The 12623-nt window shown below is 39.0% G+C and overlaps 2 protein-coding genes across 7 annotated transcripts in view; one reads left to right on the top strand and one right to left on the bottom strand.

Annotated features, from left to right (window-relative positions):
- Positions 1 to 4382, top strand: part of XPO5 (exportin 5) — a 41821-nt gene extending 37439 nt beyond the window's left edge. For 3 of the 5 annotated variants that reach the window (XM_081331465.1, XM_081331467.1, XM_081331464.1), the window contains 4 exons: positions 855 to 962; positions 1106 to 1246; positions 1452 to 1616; positions 2142 to 4382. In XM_081331465.1, the coding sequence (XP_081187591.1) occupies positions 855 to 962; positions 1106 to 1246; positions 1452 to 1616; positions 2142 to 2282 (555 nt within the window). In that variant the 3' untranslated portion in view covers positions 2283 to 4382. Of the gene's footprint in view, positions 1 to 854; positions 963 to 1105; positions 1247 to 1451; positions 1617 to 2141 lie in introns of those variants that run through there. The other 2 variants (XM_081331466.1, XR_014026963.1) reach the window with 2 other exon arrangements.
- A 322-nt stretch (positions 4383 to 4704) lies between these two features.
- Positions 4705 to 12544, bottom strand: POLR1C (RNA polymerase I and III subunit C). 2 transcript variants are annotated; one of them, XM_081331554.1, is made up of 9 exons: positions 12422 to 12544; positions 11712 to 11783; positions 10123 to 10230; positions 9264 to 9396; positions 9040 to 9156; positions 8568 to 8717; positions 7625 to 7774; positions 6958 to 7074; positions 4705 to 5281 (listed from the first exon to the last, which is right to left on the bottom strand). In XM_081331554.1, exons 1-9 carry the CDS (start codon positions 12488 to 12490, stop codon positions 5163 to 5165), a joined length of 1035 nt encoding a protein of 344 aa, XP_081187680.1. In that variant the 5' UTR covers positions 12491 to 12544; the 3' UTR covers positions 4705 to 5162. The 2 variants fall into 2 exon arrangements, with proteins under 2 accessions (XP_081187680.1, XP_081187681.1); XM_081331555.1 differs by having other exon boundaries at positions 9040 to 9153.
- Between the last annotated feature and the right edge of the window lie 79 nt (positions 12545 to 12623).

Here is a 12623-nt window from a genome sequence, read left to right as displayed (position 1 = left end):
TTGTTTTTTAGCCCCCTATTTTTTTTTAGAATAAATTCAGGAGGCGAGCAATTATGAATATCTTTTTTCAAAATAGGCAATCATGGATGGATGGATGGATGGATGGATATATAAATGCAGTCATAAAGTCATATTGTTTGATATCCCTTAGCAGTGGAAATCATAGCCGTCCCAATTGCCATCATAACCCCAGGACCATGGAAGCCATTGAGTGAGGACCTCACATGACTCCATTGTAACAACAGTCAGGAGACCCTGGCAAGCACAGTATTGGATGGGAGCTACAGACCAAGGAGTTGCTGTGGTGCTTGCGAGCAGCACTCCTTGGCAGCAGCCTTTAGCAGTCTTGTCCCACGCCATTGTAGGCTTTTTTCCTGATTCAGCAAATCCTTTCTTCTGTTTTTGAAGAAAAGAAGAAGAAAAAACATTCTAACAATCATAACATTACCAGTTATATTCCAGCAGCCCTAGAGATTGGGAAGATTTCTCTGTAGGAAAAAAAATTGTCTGTAAACTTAGAAATTATACACAGAATAGTTAGTACAGATCTGCGTTTTAAACAAGCAAATACGCTCTTAAAAGCTATTGCTTTTTGTGAAAATCTTTTAATTTATCATGAATGTCTTTTTACAATAATATGGAAATATTGTGGCCAGATGTTAGTTCTGTGGGGAAATAGGGTGATCCACCTTTTTCTACTTGATAAATCTGATAAACATTTTCTGTGCTTTATGAAACATCTTGAATTCTTATGTACCATTTAATGCTTCCCTATAACTAAGAGTTCTTGACCTATAAGACAAAAATCCTGCAAGGCTGTAACCGGCCTAACTTTCTTTTTATTTTTCCCCAAGAATGTCTGTACTGCTCTGCTAATCACGGCCTTCACATCCCTTTCCTGGAAGGATACCTTGTCCTGTCAAAGAACTACCACCCAACTCTGCTGGCCATTGCTCAAGCAGGTACTTGATACTGAGTTTAGCAGGGTACATTCCGATGAATGTAATAAAAGAGTATTACACTAAATAAGATAGGGGTAAATATCAGAAGTTTGGAAAACAGCCCCTTCTCCCCGTCTTCTTTCGCTTCAATCTCTCTGCCATAGGTGCTGACAAAGAATTTGATGATCCCTGAAGCAGTGACCTGGTTTTTCACAAGCGTACTGAAAGGCTTACAGGTTCACGGACAACATGATGGCTGTATGGCAGCACTTGTCAACTTGGCTTTCCAGATCTACGAAGCTTTGGTAAGGAGTGTGTGTGAGTGAGGGGAGGCAATCCATTTCCAGATCTGTTGCCGTCTTTGTGGTGTAGTGCCCACTCCAAATCCAAGGCCCATTTCGGTGGGAGGTAAATTTCTGAACATATCAGTAGTAGTCAATTTCCTCTTTGGAAATAGCCATTTCTCTTCTGGCAAAGATCCCTGCTGATTCTTCTCTTTGTTATTTGAAGCGTCCACGCTATGCCGAGTTGAAAACAGTGATGGAACAAGTTCCAGAAATCCAGACATATTCCCTGGAGCAGTTTGATTCCAAACTACTCAACGTAACGCTTCAGAAGGTGGCAGACAAACGGCGGAAGGACCATTTCAAACGCCTAATTGCAGGCTGCATAGGGGTAAGACACGATGTCAAGCAACAGAGAAAACGATCTCATCTCTCAAAAGGATAAACAGATTTTGTTTTGTTTTTTCTTTCCCCTCTGCTGGCAATCTCAGGGCTTACCTTTTCAGCCCATTAGTTGTGACTTATGTTACACAAATCCTAAATGGTGATGGTTGAAACATTGGGTACTTGCAGAGATCTAACCACGTAGCCTTTGCTATTCTATATGATTCAATATATCCTCCTGAACCTTGCACATTTTATCCTTACTGGGCCATCCATGGCTGATTACCTACTGCCTAATTGCTACAAAATATATAGAGCATTTGATAGCTTTGTTTCTGGCTTTGACCTGAATGTGATCACATGCTGAACAACCCAGGATACAGGAACAAGACGCAGCGCCCACAATTATGAGTGGGTCGTAACAAATGGGTGGGTGTGTGCGTGTGTGGAAATTCTACAATTTTAGCAGAGGCTATTCTTTTTGGAGTATTTCTATGCATAGTTTGCCTATTCTTGTTTTGTTTCCTTACAGAAGCCCCTAGGAGAACAATTCAGGAAAGAAGTCCACATCAGAAACCTTCCATCTCTTTTCAAGAAGGTGAAAGCACCGCTAGGACAAGACGTTTTTGAGAACAATGAAGATGAAATCCTCATTGCCCTCTTTGAGCCATAAATAAGCTGAAGACAATTCCACTCCCCTTTTCCTCCTTTATACTCTGTGTTGTTCCCTAGTAGCCATATTTCCTTTGTTTCCTCCTTTCCTGAGCCTTGACACAATTCTTACTGGCCTCATTCTCCTTTTTTTTTTTGGGGGGGGGGGAGAATGGGGAAGATTTTCTAGCCCCACTTGCAACTTTACAATATAACTTTCTCTTTTTACTGTTGGATGGCAGTTGCTGGGGCATTCCAGTCCAACTGTCCTTTGGCCAGTTCTTTAGAAACAAACCTTCATATATGCATACAGTACTTGATAGGGAAGGGAGAAGATTCTGCAGCCTCTCATTCTCTCTGCCACTTCTCCTTCAGGACACCTGTATGGTTGCTGCCTCAACATGACACTAATAGGAGACTCCTGCTTCCCTTTTGGAAAGACACAGCTTGGGATGAAGAAACGCAGATGTGCATATTGGGTATCGAAGAATCACTAATTTACGCTAACTCAAAATTTTGTTATTTTTGAGAAGTAGCACTTGGCCATATGTTCCACCAAACCAAGCACCAATGAGAAACAGAGTGAAAACATTTTTTCAATTCAACCAAGCCTCAGGAAGCCTCAAGTTACATATACATCCTCTTCTTTGCCCTAGAAACATGGTTGAAATAGGTGTTCCAGCTGCAATCAGTCCTCAGCTGTCAAAAGTCAGAATTCTCTAAACAAAAGGAATTCAAAATTATTTTATACTGGTCTAAAATAACATGCTGAAATGTGCCCTTGAATGTAGAGCAGTACAGTTCTGGATTATTTTGTTTGGTATCTGATGATACAGAATGCCTCCAGGCCAGGTCTTAAATGTTGGTTTGTCCGAGAGATAGAATGTGGGCGTAAATTTGCCAGATTTTAATTTTCAGTCTGAAGAATTAGTATCAAATAGATCTTTCCTTGGTGACTGCTGTAATAGATGGGCTACAGGTACAACAGAATGGTTTTTTTCAATTGAACACTTAGTAGTACACACATCTGGTTACACGACAGAATACAGGTCTTAATGTTAATATTTGGATCCTGACTACTAGCCAGACTCCACTCTGACTTGTTTGTAATCCTAATCTCAGTGTAACATTTATTTAAATGAGATTCCCCTGCTAAATAGCTTTGGAAACTAGCCTAACTGTATTTATTGTGTCTTAATTACATTTTAACTTACTGTGCCCGTAATAGACGCATTTAAAACAAATGAGGGTTTTTTTGTAGGGATGTTGTATCTGAGGATGTCTTCAAATCAATGTCAGTAAAAGTATCTTCATTTTATACAAACATTGCTCTTCCTTTGCATTAACGCTTTCCACACCCTTTTTTGAACATCACCACCAATTGCTTTCTGGGGCAAAGACTGCATAATGAGAATTGCATACTTAATACAAAACATGCTATCCTCACTGAATCACTCCTGTTCCAACACATTAAATCAGCTGCATCCTTTGGAAGGCCCACTCAACTACTACAAAAGGTGTACCTGATTGTGCATGCATAAATATTTTCACAGAAACCTTTAGTAAACTTTACACATACAGTAAGTAAGCATAGATTTCAAAGCAGCAATACAAAGCTTGCAGATGCGTTAATGTTTCAAGCTTTTGTGTGAATGCTTTGTCTTGCTTTGCTGAATAGGCTATTGCTAAGTACATTGATTTGTGCTTTAGATTGTAAGCCGCCCTGAGTCTTCAGAGAAGGGCGGGATATATATGGGATTAAATATTTATATATATATATATATAGTCAAATTAAGTTTGGGGTAAAAATTAGGCATTCTTGTCAGTTGGGCAACTCCATTTTTTCAAGGCTTGCTAATAGGATTGTTCAATAAATTAAAAATAAATTTTCTGATAAAAGTAGCAGAAGGAACGAAAGCAATTAGTGTCCTACGCTTTCTACTCTTTTCATAGTATATGCTACAAAAGCTCACATACTTCAGAGTTATATACAGTATTCCTGTTAAGATTTCTTGCAGCTTAATTTTTCTAATTCAAGTATTTTATCAATAGGCATCTTCGCTCCTGTTTCAATTTAGAAATGCTCTATCAATGAATAAATGGATTAAACAGGAAGGATATTTACCAGAAAGTAGCTAAAACGTTCCACCTTAACTCTGAAAACAGTTGGAATCCCAAGAGAATACTCAGGGTGGGAGGAATATTCAGGAGATCTTTTCCCTACTTTAAAGAGAGGCATGTATCCCAGTAATAAAAAAGTAACAAATAAATGTATTGAGAGAACGTTAGGAAACCAGCACATATATATATATATACATAAATGTACTAAATAATGACAGCAGGATTTAAACTCATAAAAGAATCAAAGGGTATTTTCATGGATATTGAAGCAAAGAATTGTATAGCTCAGACACAGACCTACTGACTTGGTGGGGGGGGGGGTTGTTTGTTTGCTGACTGGTAGGAACCTATAGACTGTGAAACTGTCAGTAGTACTTAGTACCAGATCAGCAAAAAGGTACTATATAATAGATGATCCACTACACAGAGGTAAGATTTCTACACCACTGTTGTAATGAAAACTAAAGACTAACACAGGAAATTGCACAGTTCACTCTAGAAGTCTCCATGTGCACGCGGTTGCAAAATCTTATCAAAGGATGATATGCACCATCGCTGGACTGCAAATAGTACACAGGGCACTGTGCTACCGTGAATTTTCAGTTGTGTCCACGATATGTAAATAATAGCAACGGTACAGCAACCATTGTTCTTTGACATCTCAGAAGGGTCATTTTCTTAAGAGACGGATGCAATCTTGTTTAAAATTGTTCCTCTTCCAATCAGACGTAGGGATTTTGATAATGGTATTTTCCCCACAAGAGTCTTTGTGATCCCAAGCTTATTTCTTCTGGATGGATTTGAGCTCCTCTAAGAAGCGCTGGCATTTTCCCATTAGTACCTTGATTGCTTCACTCACCAGCACATCTGGAGGCAAGATGCCTGTGGATTCTACAGAGACTGAAGGGAAAAAAGGGTCTCAGTTTGGATTATCATGAAGCATAAACACAAGATACCTTATTAAACAGTTAAGTAGCATATAACTTACTGTTGAACAGTATGATTTGTTACTAGGCACCAAACTACAGCTGTGCTTAAAAGTCTGTGAACCCTTTGAATTTGCAGTATTTCTGCATAAATATGACCAAAGATAGTCTGTTGTCCATACATGTTCTAAAACTAGATAAAGCGAACCCAATGTGAATCAAAAACCCAAATGCTTTACAGTATTCCAGAGCCATATTGTCACTTCTTTCTTGAAACTTCTTATTTGTAAAAACAAGGCGTTCTACAGGAGCACCACCATCCCTGAGAAGAGTCTTCTGTAGGTCAGTGTTTCCCAATCTGGATGAGTGTAAAACTTGTGTTTTTCAACTTCCAGAAATTTCCATCTAGCAAACTATAGATGAAGTTACTTTGGTGATGGGAACCCAAGAAAGGCTTCTTTCTCATATCATATAGGGCAAATTCACTTTGGAGCAAGCAGCCTTGGAAATAAATTACATATGTGTCAGATTATTTTTAATAAACTATGACAGCTGACTTTGTAATAATGCCGCTTGGGGGTGTGTGAAAGCCCTAATAAGCAGGCATATACATAGAATGAAGGCTACTGCTAAGCTTGTAAGCCGCCCTGAGTCTTCGGAGAAGGGCGGGATATAAATGGAATTAAAAATAAAAAAATAAAATAAAATAAAAATAAAATAAATAAAACTGTGGTTTGTTCAATACATCACAATCCACCGATAATATGAATATGAGTTATGACCTTCAACAGAGCTGAGAGAATAATCTACTTTTTGTGTTTTTCAAATATGTCATGTTCCCAAAATAAGCTTTAAGACCTCACTTGCATAAATGTTTTCAGATTTCTAAGCACTGAATAAGAGATTGGCTCAAAGTGATCTAGAGACAGAATTATATAATGACATTAAAATGACTGCTGAGGTTATTTGGTTCTACACCGTTTTGATGCAAAAACTAAGACTAAGATAAAATAGAGAACTGTGGAATGAAAAGCAAGGAAAATTACACAAGGTGCTTTGACATTTGACATTGCCAAGCTACTGGTTAGCTACTATGCAACAATATTAGACAACCCAAAAGTGCAGGCTTTCTCCAACGCTGTCCTATTATAAACTGGATATCAAAAGACTGGCTTTTGGTGGTACAATTTTAAAAACAAAATCTAAAAATTAATGCTGAGCCATTTCCAGCACTCATTTCCATTATTTCAGCCTCCAAAATAGTCCTCCATCACACATCAAATTTGATAAGTGAAGAGTTTGGGGATATTTTTTTTAAAAAAATACTAGACATGAGACTCCTTTATACTTCAAAAAAAAAAAAACCAGGGTGAAACATTCACCCCATTCTAATGTCAAAAAACATCTGCTAGTTAATGCCTCCTGCAACCGATCAGGAAAAGGAATATCGCTCATGATACAAGAAAACTGTGTATCCATTACACCAGGGGTCCCCAACCTTGGCAACTTTTAAGACCTGTGGACTTCAACTCCCAGAATTTCCCAGCCAGGTGGGTTGAAGTCCACAGGTCTTAAAGTTGCCAAGGTTGGGGACCCCTGCGTTACACAATCCATAAAGATCAATAACAAAAGAACATGTAAATTACTCACAGATGTAATGATCTCGTACCCGAGCCAAACGTACAAGGTTTTTCAAGTCGTCATGACGAAAAATTTCTCTACTGAATGTATCCAATCGAGCATTAGCTACTCTTGCTACTTTCTTTCCTAGGGGGGAAAACAAAGAACCAATACCTAAATTCCAAGAAAAATTAACATATCTTCAATGAACCTTTTCTACATACTGCTGGATTAGGTTTATTCATGTCTGCTTCAACCCAACTACAAAACAGATTCCAAATAATATCTCGCCCACCTAAGTTGCTGGTAAATAGTTTGGAAGCCTGGACAAAAAAAAAACACCCCTGCAGTCTGATTCTATGTAGACTTTTCCAGGGTTGTAATCAGTCTTCATTGTTCAGAACCCAACATCAGGCACTGACTTGATTTTTTGATAGTGGAGGGGAAAAACCTTAGTCTCTGCATAGCAAATAGAAAAAAAGTGGAGTCCACTCAGACCCATTTTTGTTGTAGCTATGTTGCCATTTTTGTAACAGCCCCCCAAGTGCTGCTTGGAAACTTTATAGATCAAAAATTAGACTGTAAGAAAGGCAAACATGTACTTTATCAAACAGAGGTTCTAAAGTTCTGCCATAGGGAGAAATTGGTCAATAAAACAGTTCGTGATTTTGTTCAGTTTAAAGAATGAAGAAATTACCTCTGATTTCCTCAATCTCAATAACCCCAGAAGAAAAACACTTTTTCAGCCGCTCAGCTGCTTCCCCTTCAACAGGTTGCAATAAAGTGATTTCTGGCAACAAACGGTAACTGGCTGTGGCAACTGGAGAAAATTTGGCATGATCTTTGCCTAAAGAGAAAGAGTTTCTTTTTAAAAGCAAATGAATGCAATCGGGCATCAGTGGGATGAAGTGGAGGCAGAGAGAGAAAGCTGGCAGCAAATACGGTAGGACTTGTGCTGCACATCTGTCCAACCCTCTAGGTAATAAAAATCAGTTACACTCTTCTAGATAGGTAATTAATCTTTCATAACATCTGTCAATAATGCTGGTACACAAAAGCTGAGCACAGGCAGAGAACGCACATGGCAGGGATTCTTAGACTATGTCTTCAGATTGCCAGGACTCTACCTAGTCCATAACAGTCTTCCCCACTAATTCATTGCCAATTAGCTTATCAGAACCCTATTCACCTCAGCCCTTACCACCCAACCTTTACTACTACTACTACTACTACTACTACCAACCTTTACAACTTGCTGCTTCACAAAAATGAATTGTTGACTGAAAAGATTCAGTGAAGCACACAAGCAATAATACAAATAGCAACAGGAATGCTACAATTCACATTATTGACTTTATGCAACCCAAAACTCGAGCACACCCTTTACAATACAAAGACAGGAATTACAAAGTACTGTGGATCAGTTGTGCTATCCCATAAACAAAAAAAACTCGACTTATTAAACAAGCCAGAATAATCCCCGTGGTGGATCAACTACGCCTTACCCTCTCTAAAAAGGATCCTATCACTGAGATCTAGCATCTATTGAGAAAATATCAGCCACATGTACAAAATGAGTATTCTCTCCCCCCCCAAAAAATGAAATTGCCAAATTTATGTCAAAACTTTAGCTGTCTCACCAATGCCCTTTACACAGTGCATAAGTACATCGATCTCTTGGCCAGGACGCAACTGAGCAATGAGGATATCATCATGGACAGGTCGGAAATTTGCATTCATGTTGTCAGCTTGAGATCCTAGTGGTACCCACTCCATGTGTTTGCTGTAAACTATAAGAAGACTATATTTTAAAAAAGGTTGTGCTTACAACTACACAACTATGGCATTATTCGTTTAGTTGCAGGGCCTTATATGCTGCTCCAATTCAGCAGGGAATCTTCTTAATCAACAGGGAATAGCTAACAATTCTATTCAAAGTGGGGAGACAGGAAGGAAAAACCACAGACGCACAAAAAAACCTTTGCAGACCCTGAGTTTTTTATTCCAATGTTAAAGAAGAACAAAGATTTGATAGACTGAGAAGGCTTGAATATGAGATTATGTCAAAAGAATATTTGTATTAGAAACATAGAACAGTAGCAAGAATTTTACCTTTATGGTTGATATAAAGCTCATTAGGATCAGATGATTCTCTAGCCGCCTGAGGATTCCTGCTGCATTTTATTTTCAACCGAAACTGCAGTGTGTTAATTTCATCACATTCATCTTCTGAAAAAAAGAACAAAATAAAGCAAGATGCACACAATTGCTTTAAGATCTACTACTAAGTAACAGCCAGTTTCAGCCCCTGACAAATACCTCCAACATTATCTTACCTTCACTCTTGTATTCAAAGAGACGAGGATCTGCACAAATAGGAATTAGTCCCAAACGGTGAGCCAGGATTTCATCCTGCACAATGGAGGTGTTGTTGTATACAAAGACTTTCTCCACAGCCATGGTTGGCACCTAGGCAGCAATTTGTCAAAGCACACGTTCTCAGTATCTATGAAGTTCTGGATTCTGGTGGTCTAACATACTGATCTAACAAATCCATCAAGTCTTAAGATAGAAATTTTTTAAAAAGCCTTTGTAGACTCCCCAATGTTGTTGCATTACTTATTCACAACCCAGTAGCTACAACTTTATTTCTGAAAAGGTTATTTCAAGCTCCAATAGGAGGAACAGGCAATTTTAACAATAAATGAGATCCTACAGATACCCACTCCATGTCCTTATATCTACTATGCATATAATATAGTACTGCCAGTTTGGCCTAATAGTTAAGCCACCAGGTTAGAAATCAGACACAAGCTGGATGACTTTGGGCCAGTCACTCACTCTCAGCCCACCTCACAGGGCTATTATTGTGGGGAAAATAGGAGGAGGAAGGTGTAGATAGATAGCATTGAGCTTGCCATTTTGGACAAGTGTCCTTATCTATAGTAATATTTGCTATTTTTCTACAACACAATATTATTTTAAACTTCTACAGTGTTTATTGTCTAGTAAAACTGCCTCATTTAAAAAACTGTTCTGAAGACTTTGTATTACAATTTGTCTTTCACAACAATGTCTTTGAACAATCTTTCTCAATGCGAATATTGTGATACTTTTAAGAATATGCCTATGCATTAAAATACTAATATGACTATGCTGACATTACTTTTATTTCTGTGGAAAAGAAACCAATACCTCAGCAAGCAAGATCCGCCGGAAAGCATTAGCAATGGCTGCATCAATCCCCACCATGTCAAATTCCAAAGTACTTTCATCCATATGGATCATATCTACTCTGAAATTCTGTGGAAACAAAGTTTGAAAACAGGCATCTATAGGCATCCTCTCTTGGTTAAAAAAAGGTTTTGCTGACAAACAGTATGAGACAACAATTATTCTTATAAACAAATCTATTCAAATTTTAGCTTCTTTAAATTGAACTCTAATGGCAGAAAGTGAAGAGGAACTAAAGAGCCTCTTGTTGCGAGTGAAGAAGGAGAGTGCAAAACTTGGGTTGAAACTAAACATTAAGAAAACCAAGATCATGGCATCTGGCCCTCTCAATTCCTGGCAAATAGATGGGGAAGAAATGGAGGTAGTGACAGATTTTATTTTCCTGGGCTCCAAGATCACTGCAGATGGGGACTGTAGCCAAGAAATTAAAAGACGCTTGCTCCTTGGGAGGAAAGCCATGGCAAATCTAGACAGCACACTAAAAAGCAGAGACATCACCCTGTCAACAAAAGTGCGTATAGTCAAGGCTATGGTCTTCCCAGTTGCAATGTATGGCAGTGAAAGCTGGACCATAAGAAAGGCTGAGCGCCAAAGAATTGAAGCCTTTGAACTCTGGTGCTGGAGAAGACTCCTGCGAGTCCCTTGGACTGCAAGGCGATCAAACCGGTCAGTCCTAGAGGAGATCAACCCTAACTGCTCTTTAGAAGGCCAGATCCTGAAGCTAAAACTCAAATACTTTGGCCACCTAATGAGAAGGAAGGACTCACTGGAGAAGAGCCTAATGCTGGGAAAGATTGAGGGCAATAGAAGAAGGGGACGACAGAGAATGAGGTGGCTGGATGGAGTCACTGAAGCAGTAGGCGTGAGCTTAAATGGACTCCAGAAGATGGTAGAGGACAGGAAGGCCTGGAGGAACGTTGTCCATAGGGTCGCGATGGGTCGGACACGACTTCGCAACTAACAACAACAACAAAATTGAACCCTACTACATACACTGAATATCATCTATTGGCTGTGTAAGATGTAATTAATACAGTATGATACATCTGGAGGTCACCAGGCTGAGGAAGAAGTCTTACCATACAATTAAATGTTCATGTCATTATCAATCCTGAGTCCTTCGGGAGAAGGGCGGTATAAAAATCCAATAATAATAATAATAATAATAATAATAATAATAATAATAATAATAATAATAATAATAATAATAATAATACCTGAATATTCAGGTATTTTACAAATATTTTATAAATATTGATTTATTCAATTCACATTTCTTCCTAGTTTTTCCAGTCAGATGAGCACAGAAAATGTCTTGTGCACATCTTTCATAAACAGCAAGAAACTGAACTAAGTTTTCCCCCACACAAGCAATATCTGCATTTGAAAATACACTACAGCTTGAACCAAACTACAGAAAAGCTAATAAGATTCAAAAATAGTGTTTTGCATTGATTTGTTATCAAGTAAAGTTAGAAACACCACAGTTCCAAGGAAAGAAGCAACTTTTGACTTTATAAAACTGCTCAACAGAATCACTTCTTTCTCACCTTTTCAAATCTTTGCTGATCCCAAGCATCGTTGTATCCTGAATAATTCCCAGGAAAATCTGTTGTGTGGATCTGGAGAGTAAAGAAAGACTCGGGGGTAACTCTTTGATAGAAAATGCAGATTGTGCCAGGTTCAATCCCTGACTAGAGCTGAAATCCTGAACAGCTGTCAACCTGTGTTTTCTATATGGGTATGTGTTCAATAAACTAACTTATTTCAGCACCGTGGTGGTTTCCATATTCAAAAGCAAGATGACTACTAAAAAATCGCTTTACACAATTATCAGGACAACTGGTGGAGTTCTGTGCATATTCAAGCAACAACCGCACTTATCTGGGGAAACTGTCAAATCACAGTTAAATATCCCAGACAAAATTCGCAAATCCCTTCCTCTGTAGGGACAGTGCTCGAAGTAGCGTTTCTTCATTCATTTACAAGGGTCTTCAAACTTGGCCCTTTTATGACTTGTGGACTTCAACTCCCAGAATTCCTCAGCCAGGCACACTGGCTGAGGAATTCTGGGAGTTGAAGTCCACAAGTCATAAAAGGGCCAAGTTTGAAGACCCCTGATTTAGCTGCACTAGATTTATATTGTTTTATATAACTCACGCTTCTGTCCAGGAAACAACCACTCAAATCATTAACAAAACCTGCTTCGTGGCCAGACAGCACTATCGCTCCACCCGTCCGGCTGCTTTCTTTCGCTTACATTGCGAACACCGAATTCGCCCAGAACCACGCGAGTCCGCATCTCTTCCACGCTCCCGGGTGCCGCCATCCTTCAGCCAACGCTCTCCTGCGCAGGCAAGCCCAATGCGCAAGAGCAATAATGTCTTACCATCGAGCAGGACAACCTCCCATCTCACGTGATAGTCGAATTCCGGTTGTGCGTCTTTTTCCCACAGAACGGA

The sequence above is a fragment of the Vipera berus genome (assembly GCF_964194415.1).
Source record: "Vipera berus genome assembly, chromosome: 1".
NCBI classification, from domain to species: domain Eukaryota; kingdom Metazoa; phylum Chordata; class Lepidosauria; order Squamata; family Viperidae; genus Vipera; species Vipera berus.
The sequence above is the reverse complement of the archived record's forward strand: the minus strand, read 5'-3'. Positions and strand labels throughout refer to the sequence as shown.

What these genes read in the sequence shown, in the direction of transcription:
- POLR1C (XM_081331554.1), bottom strand. Translation starts at nt 12,490, where the DNA reads ATGGCGGCACCCGGGAGCGTGGAAGAGATGCGGACTCGCGTGGTTCTG. An exon ending in ATCAGCAAAGATTTGAAAAG is followed by an intron (nt 10,231 to 11,711) that starts GTGAGAAAGAAG and finishes TTGTTTCCACAG; the next exon opens with AATTTCAGAGTAGATATGAT. An exon ending in CTTTGAATACAAGAGTGAAG is followed by an intron (nt 9,157 to 9,263) that starts GTAAGATAATGT and finishes TCTTTTTTTCAG; the next exon opens with AAGATGAATGTGATGAAATT.